The sequence below is a fragment of the Mustela nigripes genome, chromosome 5, assembly GCF_022355385.1.
Source record: "Mustela nigripes isolate SB6536 chromosome 5, MUSNIG.SB6536, whole genome shotgun sequence".
NCBI lineage: Eukaryota > Metazoa > Chordata > Mammalia > Carnivora > Mustelidae > Mustela > Mustela nigripes.
In genome coordinates, this window is record NC_081561.1 from 92,434,459 (window position 1) to 92,456,750 (window position 22,292).

The window sequence follows — 22,292 nt, forward strand, 5'->3', positions numbered from 1 at the left end:
GTGACCATGACCATGACCATGACCAGTACTTTAAAATATGTATAATACAATGATAGCCAATATGTGTAATGTGACTTCTAGGATTGTAGCATCCTAAAATATCTTCAGCTTCATTAGTGAAAGATTGAATTTTCTTGACTCTATATAGTTTTACTGTTAAGTGTCTTTAGTCAAAGGACTTTGAAATATGTAGAGATCTCCCCAGGTATATGGGATGAATTCTCTTATTTTTAGAAAACTTTCAGCCAGATGCTTTCATTACCTGCTCTGTTGTATAACTTAACAGTTTCTTTCTTCATAATAAATTATATCAATCTCTGGAGGTAGGGTTAATATGAGCCAGTATTTCCAGATGAAGAATTGTTATGAAAACAAAATTTAATTCCCAAGTAAATTAATAAGCAAGTACATAATGAGTGAAAGGGCTTTTAATATACACTTCCTTTTGCATGGCTGCACAAGTAAGTAGAGGAAGAATGTTAAAAACAAATTTAGCATGATTGTCACGCAGCTAGAGTTTCCGGGAGCATATTAGGATGTATTAATTTAGCCAAAAAGAAAATAAGAGTCAGGTAGAAATGTGGAAGTATATGATTTTGTATTCTTTATGGAAGTATACAATTTTGTGTACTTCAATTGCAGAATATAGTGAGAAAGTTGAAAGGAGAATGGGAAGAACAAATTGTTTTTCTTTCATATTTTAGTTTTATCGATTAGCTAAAACCTACTTTGATGGCTCTCCAATGCATTTCTTTCTCTCTACGTGGGTTTTCATTAATATTTTGTGGTGTACTGCAGTGGTTTCAGACTCATTTGTTTCTAAAAAATGGTAGAATATAGATTTGAACTGTAAGGGTCCGTATGGTATAAATCTCTCTATGTTAATATCTCAAGTTGAAACTCATATCTTTAAATTATATTTGCTGCATCTTAGGTAGGCTTTCCAAATCTGATCTAGTTATTTTTTCTTTTCTAGTATAATCCAGTGACAGCTCATTGTTCTATCAGTTTACAGAAACCTGCAATGGCTCCTGCTGCCTTTACAATATACAACAATCTACCATCAAAGCCAGATTTCTTTCTCTGTGGATTTTTAGTCATGTGTTTGTGTTTTGCACACGTTTTTCATTTCCTCAGCTAAAAGTTAATATCCAGGGTGTTTCAGGCATAAACGGAACAACAAGGGAAAGCTTTGGGTTGAACTTTCCCAACATGTCACATTAATCGTACAAAGCTCATTGCTTCTCATTTTGATCCGGAAATAATACTAATAAATAGTCATAGCGGGTGATAATAAAGATCATTGAAACGAATTATATTTTTTGAATATTCATTTGCCAGCCACTGTGCTAATCCTATAGTTATCTCTTAATTCTCACTGGAGTGTCGGAACTGTCATTACCCGATTTACGGGCAAGGCTTAGATAATAAGTATGCACATAGCTTGCTCGAATCACACAACCAGTACAAGGAAGAGCTAGTGCTCAAACCCAGGGACTGACTCCAGCTCCTGCCTCTTGACCATTGTGCCTCCAGCTCTCTGCACTGAGCAAAGAGAACAGAAATTTAAGTCACATGGAAAATCTGGGTAGTATGGGGACTTATATTAAAGAAGGTGCAGTCAGGTGGAGGAAATTTGAGCAAACATCCTTTTTGTTCATGCTATGGATTGGCTGCCATTTATGATACACCTACTGTGGGCCAGCAGTTGAGGCCAGAGCTCATTTTCGTAGGTCATTTCTGTAAGGGTAATACATGCTTTAATATGATTAAGGAAATGTCACACTGCGTGGTACAGTAATGGAGAAAGGTGCTTTTCTATAGGTAGAAAAATGTAGTTGTCCACAGTCCTGCCAGTCGGATCTTGACAGGAATTCAGAGGTGGGGAGCAAACCATGTGGCCCTCCACTACCTTTCCTCGGTTCCATGGTCCGAGATTTCTGTCATTGGGTGGATTTCCATCCATGATTAGGATGCTCAACAGAGCCGGCTCATAAGTCCCGTAGGGCTTTCTGCATAGATGGCTCTGTACATACCCAGTCTGTTAGTAAGTCTTACTCTTTCACAGGATTTAGTAAGGTGAAGTTAGGAAATCTGGTTTTCTGCTCTCCCTCTATGATGTCATCTCTGAAGCCAGAGGGCATGACTTTTCGGGAAGCCTTAGTGGAAATCCTGCTGCTGCGCTCATGACGGGTTGTCCCCTCACATCCTAACAGTTTTTCCACTTGAATCTGAGTGCAAACCTAAATGTGTGCTCACACACACGCAGCTTTCATGTGAACATTTTAGTAATCTCTTCTTACTAGATAATACATATCACATTCTCTGAAACTGACGTTTCTCAGGATTACAGTGTACTAATTAAAATAAACTATCATTAACTACAGATGCCACTTCCATGGATTCTCTGCCTTATTCTCACGCCCTTTGATGAACAGGCCTAAATCAAATTTTTCCTCAAGTTATTACATCTCCTTTATATCTTCTTTTTCTATTCTCATGTCCATTAGGGATAATTCCCCTTTCTTGCCTTCCAAGGCCATTGTCTGCTGCCCTAATCCATCAATTGCTGGGAAAAAAATAAAACACAAAGTTTATAGTTGTAAATAAAATCTTGGAGAGCAAGTAGCTGTTTGTTATAGCAGTCATGTAGTTTATTTGCATAAACTCTATTTCCTTGTCTCATTATATATGTACAGTCTAAAGGAGAGAATTAATGCTTATTTCTTTAGAGGAATCATGGACCCATTTCAGTGATGTAGGTGAAATATTTCTCCCTTAAATAAGAGCGGAGAGGAGTGACAGCAAAGGGTTTTCCAAATATTTAGCCTAATAAGAAAGTCAAAGCTAACAGAGGTGTGTGTATAACAAAACAAAGAAGAAATTAACATAAAGCATTTTATGTTTAAAGATTGGAGGAAACTTATCCCAAAACAAAATAAATCCATAACAAAAATATAACTAATAATGAAAGGCAAACACAGCTCTCTCTGAAAGGCCTCCTACAGCTGTCTTCATCTCTGTCTCCCTCCTTAATCAAGATGAGAGATGGCATTCTCCTGGTGCCAGATTTTTAGTGGAGAAGTCTTGGGACATGCTTTGAGTCTCTTTGCAGGAGTAAAGCTTGTGTTTTCATTTTAATGATAAAGAAATAAATGAAACAAAGCTTAAGAGAATGTACCGGAGAGTCTGTTTTTCCAAGAAACAGTCTGTGACTTTACCTATGTTGAAAATAAATTTTTAAAATCATTGGGCCAACTCTGCTGATGAGGAGGGAAGAACGAAGTTGTTTTTTGAAAGAACATAAGCGTCTTGGGATCCCTATACCTCCTGGGCTTGGAGACAGCTTCAGACAAGCGAGCACACCTTGGCTGTTGAGAAAGATAACAGCAGGCCCTGTGCCCAGCAGCAGCCTTGAACTGGCACACTGTCACCAACGGACAACTTCCAGTGCCCCAGTGCCCTGACTTACTGAGGTAATTCAGGTGGAACTGACATGGTCCGAGAAAGACATTCACTAGTACAGGACTGAAAAAGATGTTATTTTCCTGCCATTCATCTATATATGGCTGTGGCCAGTGTTATTTTTACCATGAGGTGGAATTTGGGGTTGGCATCTTAAAGGTTACTCGGTTCCAGTGTATTATAGGGGCACTGTCAGCCTTCCTGTACTGTCTGACTTTTAGAGTCAAATTTGCAATTAATAAAGGTCTACTGTAAAGTACAGAAAAGTCACTATGGGGCCACTAAGGAGGAAAAAGAGATATTTGTATTTTGATTTGTAAAGATTAAACATTTAAAACTGTCATTGAAACTAGCAAAAGTGCAGAAGCAATAATGATCAAATACATAGTGAAAGAAATAGAGTACTTTCTCTATATGGATTATAAAGTAAAATGATACAATGTAAAATTCAATACAACCATATATAAAAAATTGATTTCTTATTTAAAGATTGCATATCAAAGAGATAGAGTAGTTAAAAACAAAAACAAAAAACCTAAATCTAGGGGTGCCTGGGTGACTCAGTTGGTTATGCTTCTGCCTTTGGCTCAGGTCATGATCTCAGGGGCCTGGGACTGAGTCCTGCATCGGGCTCCCTGCTCAGCTGGGAGCCTGCTTCTCTCTTCCCTGCTGGTGTTCCCTCTCTTGCTCACTCGCTCTCTCTGTCAAATAAATGGATAAAGTATTTTTAAAAAATAATGTAAATTTAATAAATAATGTAAATTCAGCTTTAAAAAACAAACCAGAAGGATATAAGGATAAACCCAACTCTGGTGGGCAATAATCCTGGAGCTGACACCCCAGGCAGGGAGGTCTAGAACACTCCCCAGAGCCAACTCAACAGCAGGTGACCTACAGGAATGTTGACTAATGTGCATTACTGGTCTGCCCCTCCCTAGTGTGACAACTTAGAGAGACACGGGGTCGAGTTTGAGACAGAGGGGAAGCTCCTTCTGAGTTCTGGGCCCAAGCAGAGATACTCCCAAAGTAGGGCCCCCCTGGGTTTACTGAGTGTATGCATGTTCATTCTTCCAGACAACCTTCCAGTGCCCTCAAAACTAGTATCACCTGAAGCTCCCTGCACACCCAGGCACACCCAGGCACATCCATTTTGGTTACAAATCATATTACTTTACTTGAAAACAAATACAAGCAAACCTTGTCATATTGTTTTGTAACAAATTGTTCTATAATTTACATTTGTAAATGTATTATAAAATACATTTGTATTTAGGGTTTGGGTAGTATTTTTGGTAGCCTTTGTGTCTATATAGCCATTTATATGCTTGTGTCTTTTAACCTGCTCTTGAGTATGAAATTATTTTAGGTGCATCTTATACTTGAATCCAATAGAGTTGGAGTTCTCCACTGTGGACAATTTTGTCGTCCTGCATTGTGTCTTCGTTATCATGACAAGCTAGTGACATTTAGTTTTCTTCTTTTAAATAGGCTCCATTCCCAATATGGGGTTTGAGCTCATGACCATGAGATCAGGAGTTAAATGTTCCACTGACTGAGCTAGCCAGACATCCCAAATCAGTGACATTTTTTAAAGGAAGATTCTATGCTTTTTCAGTATCTCTTACCAAGTAGGATCCTGTATCTTATATGGAATTTAAACAGAAAGGTTTTTTTCCTGAAATGTTGGCATTCAAACTTTCTTAAGTTTTCCCTTAGATTTATTCTTATATTTCAAAAACTGTAACCTTGCCTTTCTTGCCTTTAAAAGCCTAGAAGATGGCAGAAAATGTTTGCGAGGGTTCAAGAAGTTCTGTGTAACCTGAACACACATGTTCCGTCCCCTGGAGGAAACCGCTTCCTCATCTTCTGTCCAATCTGTCTTCCACCTGCACTGTCATATACACACACCACACACACACACACACACACACACACACACACACAGTAAGACTCTGCGTACGAGCAGGAGTACTCCATATTCTTCATATATTCTGATCTCGAGTAAAATAAAAATTGGGGGGATTATAAATTCCAAGATGAGAATGTCACCTTTTAGATCCTTAAGAAGATACTACTCAGATAAATAGCATTGCCTCTGATTGCCAGAATTTGTTTTCACTCTTTACACTTAATCATCTGAATGCAAATTGATTATTTGGGAGTTACTGCTTGATTCCTATATTCTTTTTTTTTTTTTTTTTTAGATTTTATTTATTTATCTGACAGAGACACAGCAAGAGAGGGAACACAAGCAGGGGGAGTGGAAGAGGGAGAAGCAGGCTTCCTGCTGCAGAGGGTGCCCCATGCAGGGCTGGATTCCGGGACCCTGGGATGGAGACCTGAGCCAAAGGCAGATGCTTAAGTACTAAGCCATCCAGACACCTCTGATTCCTATATTCCTATATAAACTTTCATAAACATATTTAAAGAAGGTATTAGCAGAGCCTGCAAAGGCCTGTGTCTCATCATTCTGGAGATTCTCTCTTTTATATATAGCACTTCTTATCTTCTACTGTGCTTTGTGACTTAAGGAGTTGATTTTCTGTCGCTTACTGCTCCACCCTGAGGAGCAGTCTGGGGCACTGAAGACAGAAAAGCAGCCCCTGCATCAGACAACACACAGTTCACTTATAATTTCGATAGGGCCTGTGTGTAGAGGAGTGAAGTTGGAAACGAAATTGATGTGAGTTCAGTAATGAATAGGACATGAGATTGTGCACTCCTCAATTGAGAATTTTGTTTGTGAAGAAGAAAAAAAGGTAATAGAGAGCAGAAAATGTAGATTCAAGGTAGGGATATTGGTGTATAAGGATCGCAGATCTTCAACATTTGTGCAGCACAAGACATTTTAAAGAAAGCTTGGGAAGAATTGGCCTTTGATAGGTGGAGGAATTCCTCAGGAAGGAGGAGAGAAGAAGACAACCTGGCAGATGGAAGGTAGTTTATTGATTTGGTGGTTGGAAGCTGAAGGAATTCTAATATGGTGGATTCTAGTTTTCTTTTCAATGAAGTGTGAGATCAAGTGAAATGATATAAGGCAGGGAGGGAAACTTACTTAGGATTGGGAGAGAGATAGCAGCAGTAAATTGTCTTGGGGTCTGGGAAGGGAGTTTATTAGGGGATGTTGTGTGGTTGCCAGCAGTTGGACATTTGAGGTTTGAAGTTAAATATTTAAAGTAAAATTAGTCCGTCTGTTGAGTGATTTTCTCCAGCTGTATTCATGCACAGCTGCTCAGGTCCAGAGAAGGCAAGTAATTGAGCTGATCCATGCTTGGGCTTTGCTAGGAGTGAGCGAGAAGCGAGGCAGATGGGATGGTTTGTAATGATTATAATGATGGACCAGGGACTCAGATTTAGACAGATTCATCAGAAAGATGTTAGAATCTCAGTCATACAAGTAGACTTCCATATTAAGAACACAGGCTTAAAATTCAGATTCCATTTCTACTACTTACAGAGACCTTGAGCAAGTTATCTAAGTGCCCTCCCGGCCCTAATTCCTTCATCCGTAAAACGGGGATACTGTTGGCACCCAGCTCATTGAGTTTTTATGCAGGTTGAGTTTACACAAGGGAAGTGTTTGGAAGAACCCCTGGTAGAGACCCGGCAATCAAATAATAGGCTATTACTGTAATTAATCTTGTGTATCCTGACCTACTGTGTCATCTTTCACTATGTACAGCAAAGAAGAACTATTGCTCTTCCTGGGACCATCTTATCCCTGAACAATACGGGTCGTTCTTTCTCTCTCACTTGTATTTTTAACTAACTGACTCACTTCTAACTTTTGTTTCTCTTATATGCCCTTAGAATTGCAATTGAAATGAAACAACACATGCAAAACTCAAAATCCAGTTTCAGGCACAAAATTGAGTAGATAAGTAACAAGTAAATGTGTTTGACTAAGAGTCAGTTTTGGGGTAAGCAGGATGCCTTCTTGCCATCTTTTAAGGTTGTATGGAAGAAAAGGAGGCCACTCTAATGAGAACAAATGGGATTAAAAAGTTTCTTCCCCAGAGCAGTCTATTGCCCAGAAATCAGTGTCTTATCAATCTATCAAAATCACATGTACTTTGCTGTCAGTGCATTGTCTCATATATTGGACCATGTTGTTTTACACATTTTTGTGTTCTAGCCATTGGTGTACAAGCTTATTTCTGTCTTCCTTTCTGGGCTCATCAGAATACATTACAAATAATAGGTAGAAGCATGTAACGCCTATTAACCGTACTGGTTCAGCATTTCATCAAATTCCATATAATACAGGGAGCACATGTTATCTCAGCTGGACACTTACGAGGTGCTGTTTTAATAAGTATATGGGATAGCAAATAGGAACCAAAACTGTCCAAGGCGTTAAAGGATGTTTAAAAAAAAAACAGTTAACGGAGATCTCATGCACAGCACAGTGATTACCCACAATAGTACTATGTTTCAGACTTCAGAGTTGCTAGGACGCTGGATTTTAAATATTTTTTCCACAAGACAGAAATGATAATTATGTGATGGGATAGAGGGGTTAGCTAACACAACCGTGGTGATCCTACTGGAATGTATAAATGTGTCAAACCAACATCTTATACATCTTAAACTTACACTGTGTTACACTTCAATAAAAAATTTAAAAATTAGGGCACTTGGGTGGCTCAGTGAGTTAAGCCTCTGCCTTTGGCTCAGGTCATGATCTCAGGTTCTCCACCTCAGGCTCTCTGCTCAGCAGGGAGCCTGCTTCCCCCTCTCTCTCTCTCTGCCTACTTGTGATTTCTCTCTGTCAAATAAATAAGTAAAATCTTTAAAAATAATTAAAAAGTTAGAAATTCAAATAAGTGAATAAAAATTAGGGTAAATCTTGAGTCTCGTGGCATATAGAAAGAGCACACATCAAAGATTTCATTTAACTCACTAATCATGGGATGGGTAAGAAGTTATAAGAGGCTCCCAGGAGAATGCAAAGAACTGCATCTTTAGAGTCAAATAAGAGTTGCTAAAACGGAGTCTGCCCCTGGGTGCAAAGCTGGTTGACTGGTCAGCGTCCAGTCCACAGGACAGTCATCAGCTGCATCCCAGTGGACACAACTTGCATTTCGATGGAGAAGGAACATTTGCATTGCTATTGTCTTTTTTTTTTTTTTTTTTCATTTTCCAGAGTTTAAAATAGCTCAGAGACCCACTAACCTTTTGGCTGGCAAGAGAGGCTGCCTCTGTCATCCCCTACCCCTTCTCAAGCGCACCACCCCTAGCACAGCTCCACACCCTACTTCCGCATACCACACGCTCTCCCTATCCCTTTCTTCATAGGATTTTGCATCTCCTGTTGAGTGCTGCTTTATTAGATTTTTTTTTATAGTTTATCAAACTGCACAGTATGAGGTTCTGTCCTCTTTCAGATATGAGGTTGGCCAGAAGCTGAGCTGTTGTTATTTGTGGGGTGGGGATGGAGGGTTCGGAGAATGCTGCTTTCAGTTCTGTGTTGGTTTCCCACTCTGGGAGGACTCGCAAGGATTTGGGCTGGATGACCTGACCCATGTGCAGCTGTTCAAATACTTAGAGCCTTCTTCGGGTTGATTGTGGATTTTGCTTTAAAACCCTCGCCCCTGTAAAAAGAGAGACAGAGAGAGAGAGGAGAAAGAGAAGAGAAGAAAAGAAAATCCAACAGCCAACTGCATCTATTCCTTTCTTTTTTTTTTTTTTTTTTTTTTTAACTGTTGTTTGGTAAGCTGCACTGACACTTCTGTAACCAGAGGCTGTGTTTATTTTCAGCGCTGGCAGTTCTGCCTAATGAATCAACTGGTATTGAATTCACAAAGGGAGATGGCTTTTTCCTCCCTCCATCTGTTTGCCAAATGTGTGTGTTCCCTCAGCTCCTCGTAGTGGTTTCACTCCGAAGAGCCATTAGCAAGCGGGTCTTCTCATTGAATTCTCAGCCACCACCATGCTGCCGAGTGGCATTTTCCCCTTGTGGTTCCACAGCAGTTGCTTGCCAAAGCTCCACACTTGGGATTCTAGAGAGAGAAAGAGTACTTACATGTGTTGTTTAGGTATAAAAGTTTGGCTTTGCGTTCCTCAAAGCGTTCGTTTGGATCTCAAGCTTTGAGTTGGTCCTTCATGATGGGATGTCTGTCTCTGGACAGTAGTGTCGCCATGGGGATTCAGATGGCTCCAAAGTGACAGGGGTTGTGAGAATACTGGTCAGCTGTCTCACACTGCGAGCTCCTGATGGATTTGTTTTGAACTACACTCTATTTCCAGCAAATCCTTCTGTAATCCTTATTGATGGTAGGGAGAAAGTTGTTTAATGAACAAAATCTGGAGGGTCTTTATATTTTGGGTTTTGTTTTTGTTCAGTTTTGTTTTGTTTTTTTACTTCATGCGTTAGAAGCTTTTTAGGTCAGTTACTTCCCACACGTGAATGTGCATATCAATCCCATGGGATTTTCTTCACCTGAAGATTCTGGTTTAATAGACCGAATAGAGGTTGGAGATTCTGCGTTTCTGTCAAGCTCTGGGCCACATTATGAAAAGGAAGAATTTTAGGTCAGACAGCCTCAGTACTTTCTCTGTGGTCTTTGGAGCAACTTGGAGGGGGAAATGGTAAAACGGTTTGGTTGGTGTTCCGCAGCAGAATACAAAGTGGAAACATTTTGCCTCTGCTTTGGTGTCAAAAACCAAGTGTAGGACCTAGACAACTTTCCAGCCCCTCCTGGAATAGACCTTCACTTTTTAGGCATGTTAATTTGTGTTATTTTTGGAATTTCCAGGACATTTTGCATACCCGATATCATATCTAATATTTAAATTTTTTCAGAGCAAATTATGAGTTCTTGGGGGGGTTTTGTTATATATGTGTATGTAACAGTGATTATGTCCTATTCCAAGTGACATGTCCCAATTTTTGATATATTACCTAGATTAAAAAAATAATCTCTCTTAAATTTGATCATATGAATATTTTAATACCACTCTCTTGTGTACTGTGCCATTTCACTTAGCTTACTAAACAGTTTTGTAAGAACTGAGTGTTATCCAAGAAGTCTTTTGAGTACTATTAAATGTTATTACTCTATTCTGACCTAGAAAAGGGACAAGAAACTATTTTGAAACATAAGGACACCAACCCACTGAAGTTAGGAGCTGTTTACTATACACACACACACACACACACACACAACCTAATTTAAGCACTAAGTGAATTTGTTCTACCTGCATCTTACTCCCGAAAGACTTTTAATTCTATGACTTCGTTTTGGAATTTACAGAAAATGAGAAAAATATAAAACTCGCTTGTTAAGTGAAGAATAAGCATCATAAGAAAAACTGTTCAATGTCTATCAAAAAGTACTGGCTTACTGTCAGGGAGGCTGATTGCTGAGAGGAGCACGGAGTTACATAGGCAAGAGAGAGTCATGCAGAAGGCGAGTAGAGAATCCAGATACACAGGAAGAGAGGGTTGGGGAGGAAAAACAACTTTTCCTGCACCCTCTTAGGTTTAGTTTCTAGGGGTCTGTGAATTATGCTCACAAAAGACAGGTTAGCAAGAGAGGAGCGTTTATTTCTGTATGCAGTGGTGAGTAACTCAAAAGGATGGTTAGAATGGGGGGCATATGTATCCAGCAGAGCAGGGTAAAGAAGTCGGGGAGAAAAGGCTCATTTGTGAAGACCCAATAGGTTTCTTTAGGAAAGATAAATGGCTTTTTTAGGAGAATAAACATGAGATAAGAAAGTTTGTGATAATGTTTGTTTATGCAGGTGCAAGTGCTTTTTCTGTCTTCTTCATAGCCACGAAATCCCCCAGAGAAAGGATTTATGGTAGCCTTATTTCCCAGAAGTTGCTGCAGTTAGTCAGATAAAGGAAACTCCGAAAAGACTTCTTTCTACATCTGTTCAATCTTAGATGTCTTAAACTTGAAATAATCTTTATATCAATTCTAGGGCTCTGAGTGAGCCCCCACAGGGGAGAAGGGCTAATTTACACCAAGGAAGGAGAGACTGTAGGTTAAAAAGAAGAGGGAGCCTCACTCGATTGTGGGGTGAAGATGTTATTCAGAGTTAAACTCTTTATTTCTCAGTTCTTTGGAAATTTCATTAGGACTTCTAAAGTTTAGCAACTCTTTACAGCACTTCTACTCTCAGAGGATTTATTCTGAGTGAGGATCTATATCTGCCTAACACAAGTAGAATTATTCTGGAAACTACATTGATCTGGCTGCATCAAGCCTGATGCCCCAGGGTCACACTTCATATCTGGGTTTTAATGTGTAAATCTTTAAGTTGTAAATCTTTTTTAGAGAGAGATAAAACAAAATTTTTTACCTATATTTTCACAATATAATTGTTCAAATATTTGTTTCAAATGTTAAGTAATAACTGGACATCAGGTTTCAGGATGATGCATTCTATGTGATCTATATTACTTTGTATGTTCTTAATTTAAATATACTACCTTTTTGCCTCTCCCCTCCCCACCAGCCATCAAACACAGACAACCTGTTGGGATCATCCTAAAATGACTGAACTCTTTCAGTCCCTCGGTGAGTGCTATTTTATTTAATTAGCCTAAACAAATGATAATTGTATATTCTTTTTTTTTTTTTAAGATTTTATTTATTTGTCAGAAAGAGGGATAGAGCACAAGCAGGGAATAGTGGCCGGCAGAGGCAGAGGGAGAAACCGGCTCCTCACTGAGCAGGGAGCCCAATCCGGGACTCTGTCCCAGGACCCTGAGATCATGACCTGAGCTGAAGTCAGATGCTTAACCAACTCAGCCACTCCGGTGCCCGATAATTGTATATTCTTAACTATAAACTAAGCACCAGTTTTTCCTGCATGGCATGGCATGTTTAAAATAAAAGATTGTGTCACTGACATAGAAAAGCAGTTGAATTTCTGAGGGCAATGCAGGAAACCGTTTTTTCCATTCTTCTTGAGAGAGCGTGTGGTTTGAAATCACAAGAAGTTGATTTTAAAAGGAGGAATGCAGATTCTCCCTATGGAGTCATCTTAAACTTCAGCTTTACCTGAAGACAAAAACAATGACAGTGAAGCAACCTCTAATTCATTGCTTTAAATTTCCTGTTACCCCACATTTTATTCAACTAATCTTACTAAATTGAATTGCCTACTTTCATTTTGCCAAAGTAGTGATGAAAAGCTAAAATCATTTTAATAGAAAAATGTAAGAAAACAGAGGAGGCTAGAGAGAATTCTGATCTTATAGATTTCTGATAGACTATGACTTTGAACTGTTGACCTAGCCTGCTTCCTTTAGGTTGGTCCAGCGGTTTTGAGAGTTTTCTCTTTGGGTAGATAAGGCACTGTTCGAGGGGAGAGCAGCCCCTGACGGCTCTCACACCCACTCCCACTCCAGCAGAAAAGGAGCACTCCTCTTGATCTCTTTAAAGGTCAGGCATCTATCTGTTCAGCTTTCATTTGAATGGGTGAGGGTAGGCTACAAAGGGTGAATAAGTGAGAGAAAAGCCAGGAGTTTCTTTCATTTGTAAAGTGAGGGTACAAACTTGGATGATTTTTGAGTTTGCTTCCAGTTCAAAGAGTCTCTAATACAGACACTCTGTCTTTACGACACTGAGAAAGATATTACAAAATCTTTCTTTGAACTTGGTACCAAATCTTTTTTGGTACCAAACTTTGATACCAAAGCGTTTTTTTTTTTTTTTTTTAAACTAAAATATAATTGGCACATAAGATTATATTAGTTATGGGCGTATCATACAATGGTTCAATATTTGACTTTATTGTGAAACTGTCCATCATAAGTCTACTTAACATCTATCACCTCACATCCTTAAAACATTTTTATTCTTGTGATACTTTTAAGATCTCCTCCTTCAGCAACTTTCAATATGCAGTACAGTATTATTAACTACATTTAACCTCTTGTTTCTAAAGATCTGAATATAGATTTGGGGATAACTTTAACCATATCTATAAAAGAGCGAAAGAAGCAAATAAATTGGGATGGAAGATATAAGACTAGCTTTTATGAGTAGTGAGAAGGACAGCCTCATTGACAGAAAACTAATTGTCCTTGGGGGAAAATTCTCTGGGAGAGGAGAGTCCCTCCCAGCACGGAGAAGGAAGGGCCCTGTGCCTGCAAAGTGATGGATTTATTAAACCTTCAGAAGTTAACAGGCCATGTTTCTTTTTCCTCATTTCCCTCCTTTTCCTATTGGATAATGCCCTCTTGAAAGCTGTGAAACACCACTCTGGAATGTATTTCACTCTGGTGCTAATGAACATTTCATTATTCTCTTAAATAAATGCTGTGGATTTTGAGAGAAGACTTTTTAGAAAGAACAGGCATAATGCTTTTCCATCATCTGAAGTAAACAAACATGTTCTTGCCATTCAATAGAAGTTAAATAATAAGCATGCTTTTGAATGTGTTCCCTTTTTCATTTCAGCTGACCTGAATAATGTACGTTTCTCTGCCTACCGCACAGCCATCAAAATCCGAAGACTACAAAAAGCACTGTGTTGTGAGTTATTCTACCAAAGTTAATCACTCTTTTCTTTGGATTGCTTCATTTTTTTTTTCTTTTTTGAGGCAGAGGTAAATAAAGAGGGTGGTGTGTTTGTAGCGTTAATCTCATTTTCAGTGTATCTCACTCAAGGAATTGGCCATATTTCTATAAATGCTCTATTATTTGCCCCATCAGTATGCATGCAATAGTAAAACAAATGAACATATGCCATTCTCAGTTGGAGAACAAAATTAGCCAAAATACAGGAGTAACATAAAAAGCTTTTTCAAAAATTATGCTGGCACCCAATTTAAAGGGATTAAATCAGGAAATCAAAGTAGTAGATCATTTTCTTCTTTGTACTTTGTATTCACTTGGAAGTTTAGGATTCCAAACAGTTTGACTCAGTGCAATCATGTAATAAAGCAATACTAAAAAAATAATATTCCTGATTCAAATTTGAACTGCCATCTAGAAAATTAGATTAGATTATATTTATTTAAATATGTCTTGAGATGTTTGGTCTTTTTTTTTTTTTTTTTAGATTTTATTTATTTATTTGAGAGAGAAAGTGAGAGAGAGCATGAGAGGGGAGAAGGTCAGAGGGAGAAGCAGACTCCCTAGGGGACTCGATCCCAGGACTTCAGGATCACTACCCGAGCCGAATGCAGTGGCTGAACCAACCCAGCCCCCCGGGCGCCTGAAATGTTTGGTCTTATCAACATGATTTTTCCTGTAGAGAGTTTGCTCAGAGTAATGTTCTGTGATAACCATTTTACCAAAGAGGTGTTCCTTCCCCGACACACATGCCCAAACAACCTAACTTGAAAGAGAAGTGGGAATACTTGTAATAATAAAGCATAAATGGAATCTCTCTGAATTCTCTTTGTGGTCATAGTTTTAATGATTGAATCTATTCAAAGAACACGTAGTCCTTGTCAGATCGTTAATATGGAAACTTACATCCGCCCACCTATTTTTATGGCCTGGTAATCTGAACAATTCCAAGTATTCTTGTTGCTACGTTTTGTTAACAACTATTATATATCTAGGCAGTTCAGTGAAGGTTTGAATATTACTCTTTGAAAAATGATATATTAAGGTTAAAAATCTCTTAAATGTCAGTAGAAATTTGAATTACATTTCGAGCTGGTTATGTTAGAACTGTAGAACCATTCAGAAAAAAGCCCACAACCATGGAAAGCTTTAAGATAAGAACTTAGGGCGCCTGGGTGGCTCAGTGGGTTAAGCCGCTGCCTTCGGTTCAGGTCATGATCTCAGGGTCCTGGGATCGAGTCCCACATCGGGCTCTCTGCTCAGCAGGGAGCCTGCTTCTCTCTCTCTCTCTCTCTCTCTGCCTGCCTCTCCGTCTACTTGTGATCTCTGTCTGTCAAATAATTAAAATCTTTAAAAACAAACAAACAAAAGATAAGAAGAACTTAAGTTAGGTGTGGAAGAGACGTCCTCAGGGCTACAAAAAACACCTGAAGATTTACAGATGAAAGAAAAAAAAAAATGAAATGCTTTTGATGCCATAATCCACAGAGCGCCCTGTGGAATTACCAGTACAGACCAGTAAAGCCAACACAGCCTGGCCAGTGATGTGTACGTTGAGCCGGAAGGGAATGGGAAGTGAATCCGGAGCACACAAAAGGGATGTTCAGCAGCTCAGTGAGTCGGGGGTGACAGCAGTTTTGAAAGAGGCTCAGCTGTGTGTCCTGTATCCAGCTGACGGATCTGGAAGGTCTTCTCAGGCTTGATGAGCTATAAAATGAGGACAAATGATTCAGCCACAAAATCACCATGGACCAAAGACTGCTTTTTCGTTACGATGAACGTGGTCCGAGTTTTCAGTAGTACTCGTGGTTGGATAAACATATGAACACATTTGGTGTTTTCCTCTGCTAGTCCTTCAGAATTCTCAAGAAAAAAACTCCCTCCTTCAGCTCATTCCTTCAAACCCGAGGGGAGCAGAGGAGGAATGCCTTTCCCTTCCAAGCTACATGACATGTGGAAATGCATACTAAGAAAAGCCCTGGGTTGCTTTGGATTGTAAATGTTTGGAGCCACCTGGCTTCACTTTCCCCAAGGCCCCTGCCCCTCCTGCTCATCAGCCCAGGCCTCTGCACCACTTGTCAACTCACCTGTTCATGATTAAGCTGTTCCTCCACCTCCCGTCTTTTCTGTTGACTTGAAATGCCCTGACCCTTCCTCTGCAAAGGTCTATAACCCTTTCTTCCTCCCAGACACTGTTAAAAATTTACTTCTTTTGGAAACATTTACAAGCTAAAACCACCTGCCTCCAATTTTTCCAGAACTTTATTACTGCCTGTAACGACCGTTTCTCACCTACGCACCATATGCTTGCTTTTGTGTGATAGATAATGTCAGCAGCTCCCTCCTCCACTGTGAACGGCTCAGGTCAGGGGTCGTCTCATTGTGTGTAACCCCCCCACCCCAGCATAAGGTCTTAATGCAGAGGGTGTGCTGTCACTGCTTTGTGACTGTTCATTGATTTATTTGGCTCCATGATTGTGCAGGAGATAAGACCATGTAAAGAGACTTGGTTCCCACACTCAGAGGAACCTCCATTCAGAGATAGCATTACACACGGACACATGCTTTCAGTAGATTCCTCTTGCCCTCAGAATGGAATGGTCTTTGCCATGAAGAACAAGGCAAGCTTCCTTGAGTAGGAAGCACTTAAGCGAGGCGTTAAAAGTCACACGGGATTTAGGCACATGGCTATTAACCAGGGGTGAGGAGAAAGGGACTTCTGTACAGAAGCATCAAAGGTGTGGATGGAATTCAGGGAACGTAATGGAGTCTGAATGGAGTAGGTTATGAGCTATTTGTCCGGTATTCAGAAATGTCCTTAAAATCAATTTAGATCCACTGGGAAGGTCATTTTTTCCCCATGAAACCTTTTCTCATTCTTTTCATGTTGTTGTTGTTGTTGTTGCTCCTCAGGCTCTCAAAATGTTGCATTTAAGTTTGTGTTTGTTTTTTATGGAGTGGGGTGCTGTAACACCACTTTCTGTTTTGTGGGAGTTAGGAGATAGTCCCCAATGCAAAGGCATGCTTCAAAGATTGTATTTATTTATTTAACAGGCATAGATCAGAAGCAGGGAGAGAGGCAGGCAGAGTGGAGGAAGCAGGCTCCCTGCTGAGCAGAGAGCCTGATGTGGGGCTCAATGCCAGGACCCTGGGATCATGACATGAGCCGAAGGCAGAGGCTTTAACCCACTGAGCCACGAGGTGCCCCCAAATGTATGCTTTAGACAATCTCTAAGGCAGAAGGAAGGACTCAGTGAATAGGGACAAGTACATGGTTCAGGTAAAAGAACATGAGGGCTAAGCTGACGGGTGGTGGTCACAGGGGAGAAGAGGGTATGGATTTGTAAGGAGGAGGAAGAACTGATGACTGGGGGTGGGGGGGGTTTGCTAGTGGACAACTGGCAGAGGGTTAAAGAAGGACAGTGTTAGCACATTTCAGGATTTGCAGACTCCTGGCCCATAGAAAGTGATAAGACCATTGCTGGATTGCAACATAATAAGACCTTTATTTGGAATATATTAAGGTGAAGGTCCCTGAAACGGAGTAGGCGAGTTCTGTTTGGGAACAGAACAGCAGGGATGTGGGTCAGGTTTCAGGCAGAAGATGTGCATGAGAAAACAGAATTGGGAGCCATCCAGAGAGAAGGGAGGCCTGAAGTATTGACAGTGGGAGGATCAGGTTTACAGAGGGAAGGGGCATGGATGCAAGACCTTGAGCTTATTTCTGAGGTGTCTGGGGAAGAGGAGATAGGAGAGGTGCTCAGAAGGAATGGCCAAACAGTTCAAGAGCCTAGGAGTTACAGAAGCCCAAGGTCAGGTGCCAAACTGTGGTTTTGCAGAACGGGAGAATAATGAACCACTTCCGTTCGATCCCCTGTGCCTCATATGTGGGATTAAAGAAAAAGCCTGAACGTTGGTTAGAAAATGATTCTGCTGTTTGTTTCATTTGCCACATGACTGAGCTGTCATTTGTCTCCCTTTGAAAAGAGAAAATCATAATTTTCTGTGATTTAAATGTAGTCAGTTTTTTAAAGGAACCTAAACGTGACACTTTGCAGGAAAGGCGAAGTGTCAAAGTAAATCACTAAAAACTAAAGACATGAGTGTCTGTAGGATGTGACAAATTACTGTCACAGCCACAGAGTGTATCACAGAGGAGGCTGTTCTAGAAGAAATGCAAGGGCAGCGTGATCCAGGAAATGGTCTTTGTGGAATTTGGTCTGTTGTCACTTTCTGCCATGTGTGAATACAATAGCAGTGCTGAGTTGCTGGCATAATTAGTGTTGGAATTCAGAAAACTTAGAGCATTTTGGCAGTATTTGAATATGTTTCTTTGTGTCTGTGTGGAATTATAGTTCTGTTGCCACCATCATGAAGCACTTTTCTTTGTCAGGCACTGTGAGGGATGAGTTTGAATTTTCCTCCTGCCCTCTGGAAGTTTGTAATTGAAAACAGCGTACAGTGCCAAGAAGTAGGGTACAAATGATATTGAAGATTCCAGATGGTTCTTAATTTTTTTTTCTGATACAGTCTCTCACTCCTGTGAAGCTTACATGAGTTATTTTTGCAATTAGCTCAAATTTTACCAATGATGACTTTGACATCAGAAGGAAAGGGATTGACCTGTTATCCAGACTTGTGTTTTCTATTTGTCTCTCTTTTTTAAATAAAGTCTTATGTGTTGAGTTGTCCTGGAAATAATTTTATTCTGTATAATTTTAAATCAGTTCTTTCTCATTGTAGGTAACTTGAAAAAAAAAATCATTCTATGGTATTTAAGCAGCAAGAGTGGACACATTTCATGAATGTCTTTAAAAAATTCAAAACTAGTGCTTATTCAGTGGTTAAAAATAGGTAAATACAAAGGAAGCTATTCATTCATTTTATTTAACTGTCAAAATATGTCATTATATTTTTTGAGGAGATAGTTTTACATGAGACAAGGAGGAAATAGTTGGTTATATTAAAATAAAAAGTTCCCCTGAGTTTATTTCTTTTAATGTTAAAAAGTTAAATATGGTGGGGCATCTGGGTGGCTCAGTCATCTGAGTGTCTGACTCTTGATTTTGGCTCAGGTCATGATCTCAGGGTTCTGGGATCCAGCCCCAAGTGTGTGATCAGTGGGGGGTCTGCTTGAGGATTCTCTCTCTTCCTCTCCCCTGCTTGTGCTCTCCCTCTCTCTCTCTAAAATAAAAAATAAACACATCTCTTTTTTAAAGTTAAATAGGGAGATAGGGAAAGCATTTTATGAAGCAGGAATTTCAATGAGCAGACCTTAAATTCATACAGGTTCTATAATTTTCCAAACCCCTATCTTTTAGATAAGGGTTTATAAGAGTCATTTCTATACTCAATAAATGTATAGACACATGGTAATTTGATAATCTACTGGTGCCCTGTTTTCAATTAGCTAATGAATGACTCAAAATTGATTAAAAAGAAAGATTATGTGAGGGGGTTTTTGTTGTTGTTGTTGTTTTGTCTCAACTCTTCCTCCTAGCCCTTGAGGATCTCCCCTAGTGCAACACATGCCTGTTCCTGAGAGCCAAGTGTCTGCCTCACCGTAACCAGTGCCACCCCTGTGCAAGCCACGGACCATCCGTACTGCCCTTGTCATTTCTGAGAACCCTGTAGACTTCTTGAATTCTTGTCTTTTTCCAAGTTCCAAGCAACTATCTTCCTGGAATTTTTTTCCTAGCTTTACATGGTCTCTTGTGTCTTCTAGTCTTTAAGGCCCATTTCAAATCCCACCTGCCCAGGAAACCCTTTCTAGACTCCTTCGACTCCCCTGTGGTTATAGCTCTTTCAGAAATCTATTTATTCTTATTGCATTTTCACTCCTTTTAGTAAAGTTATCAGTATGCTCACCCTCCTCCTCTGACTGGTTGTCTTTGAGAGCAGGGGTCCCAGATTATCCTTCTGTGCCCACCCTGCTCTAACATCTAGCATAGGCCAGTCGCACCGTAGACGTTCTGACTATGAAGCATAAAAGTGGGAGCAGATACATGAAGGCCCGTGCCTGTACTGTGGACCTCTGCAAATCCCACGTAGCTAAAATGGCCTCTGTGCCAAAGCATCATGGGAAGCAAACCACGTTAGGGCCAGATTGGGAGGGCATTCTAGATCAGGTTTGTTCAGCAGGCAGTAGAGAACTACTTTTTCTTCGACAGAACCCATTTTTTCAACTGCACATTTTCAGTGAATTTTGTATGTCCTGATATACATGTTGAGAAACAGAATGATTGGTTTGGCTGAGGTGTAAAGGGAGAAGGAGGTGAGCAGGCTGTTCTCAGGAGTTAGAAGAGCGGTGCTGTATTTTAGATGCTCTACTATGTGGACTAGATTTATTTATGCCTTCCTATATTTAAAAGCAGAAAGAGCCTGAAGAGAGGAAAGCTTGAAAAGGAAAGTAGGAAGAACTGGTAGCCCAAAGAGCAAAAAAATGGGATCAGATTGGAAAGTAACAGAGTTTAGATTCAAAAACACAAAAATAAAGAGATTATGGATAAGCGTTTAGACATGTAAGAATGGAAATGCTATTTATTTCTTTAAACATTGAAATTGGCTGGAAAGGATAGATTCTTAAGCTGGAGAATCAAGCCAAATACTTTTAAGATGAGAAATGATTTTGTTTCAGCGTTGTTATGTAATCTAATGACTGTGTGTTTTCCTTTCTCTTACCTGATTAGTGGATCTCTTAGAACTGAACACAACAAATGAAGTTTTCAAGCAGCATAAACTGAACCAAAATGATCAGCTGCTTAGTGTTCCAGATGTCATCAACTGTCTGACGACAACCTACGACGGCCTTGAACAAATGCACAAGGATCTAGTCAACGTTCCACTCTGTGTGGATATGTGTCTCAACTGGTTGCTCAATGTATATGACACGTAAGTTTGCCTTGTTTCTCCTTAAAATATAGTCATTGAATGAAATGTACTGGTAAGGCCAAATGTCTAAATTTTGAAATGAGTTTTTTAAGAAGTACTTTCAAAGTACTTTATCTCATGGACAAATAGCTCATAACCTACTCCATTCAGATTTCGTTACGTTCCCTGAATTCCGTCCACACCTTTGCTGCTTATTTACAGAAGTCCCTTTCTCCTCACCCCTGGTTAATTGCTGAAAGGAAGGACTGTCCAAAATTTGAACTCTCTACCAACAATATAACAAAAAGGAATAGCTACCTATTATTTCAAGATAATGCTTCAGTTTATAAATGCTGTCAGATTTATAGTGTCACATTGGCTAGGGGAAGCCCAATATAAAGAAGTCCTATTTCCTCCTCTCTTCTTTTGAAAGACAAAGTTTTATTTTTGTTGTTAGGAGTTACAGTCATTGACTGGCTCGTACTAATCCACACTGCAATTTTTGTATGACAACTTAAGAGCAATTTGAAAGGCAATTAAAGGGATTTAATTTGTCTTTCGGTATTAGCTTTATTTATTATAATGGTAGTATTGTGTATATGTGGTGTTTTAAATAATTTATGCTATAGGACACTGTAATATCTGTAATTTAATTAGATGCACACTGTCACGTGAAGAGCTCTCTCAACTTCTAGCATAACTCATTTGCCATTAATTTGGCTGTTTTGAATATGACAATGCATTTGTGAAATAATCAATTCTAGAAAGACCTGCTGTGGGCTGACATTTCCAAAACATTAGGAATTATTCATTCTTCTGGTAGGGGGTTAAAGTATGCAAAGATGAAATAAGAAAATGAGAACTGTTGATTTTTCTCTCAGAACCTTAAAGTTATTTTCCGTTAATTAGCTGCATGAAAATTTGTATTTGTCATTGCTTTATTTGATTTAGAGAGGAAGAAGATAGATGATAGTTTATTAATGTACATGTGTTTAGCAGTGGATTGATTTCACATAAGACATAAATGGTGACAACAATAGCTTTAGGAGTGCTTTAATTAAAATTTTGTTTCTTTTGATTAGAAAAATTTGTTTTCTTTCAATAGTCACAAATATCACAACAGAACTTTTCTTTTAAATAATTAAATAGCCATTATATGCTTGAGGACTCTTAAGAAACTCACTAAAAAACAAGTGGCACGGACATCAGTAATAATAATGAATATGGGGGCGCCTGGGTGGTTCAGTGGGTTAAGCCGCTGCCTTCGGCTCAGGTCATGATCTCAGGGTCCTGGGATCGAGTCCCACATTGGGCTCTCTGCTCAGCAGGGAGCCTGCTTCCCTTCCTCTCTCTCTGCCTGCCTCTCTGCCTACTTGTGATCTCTCTCTGTCAAGTAAATAAATAAAATCTTTAAAAAAAAAT

At 39.5% G+C, this 22,292-nt stretch overlaps 1 protein-coding gene across 5 annotated transcripts in view; it reads left to right on the forward strand.

The window, feature by feature from the left end:
- Positions 1-22,292, forward strand: part of UTRN (utrophin) — a 501,914-nt gene that overhangs the window by 418,802 nt on the left and 60,820 nt on the right. For all 5 annotated transcript variants that reach the window (XM_059400879.1, XM_059400881.1, XM_059400882.1 and 2 more), the window contains 3 exons: positions 11,932-11,993; positions 13,884-13,958; positions 20,690-20,891. In XM_059400879.1, coding sequence (XP_059256862.1) covers positions 11,932-11,993; positions 13,884-13,958; positions 20,690-20,891 — 339 coding nt within the window. The remainder of the gene's footprint in view (positions 1-11,931; positions 11,994-13,883; positions 13,959-20,689; positions 20,892-22,292) is intronic.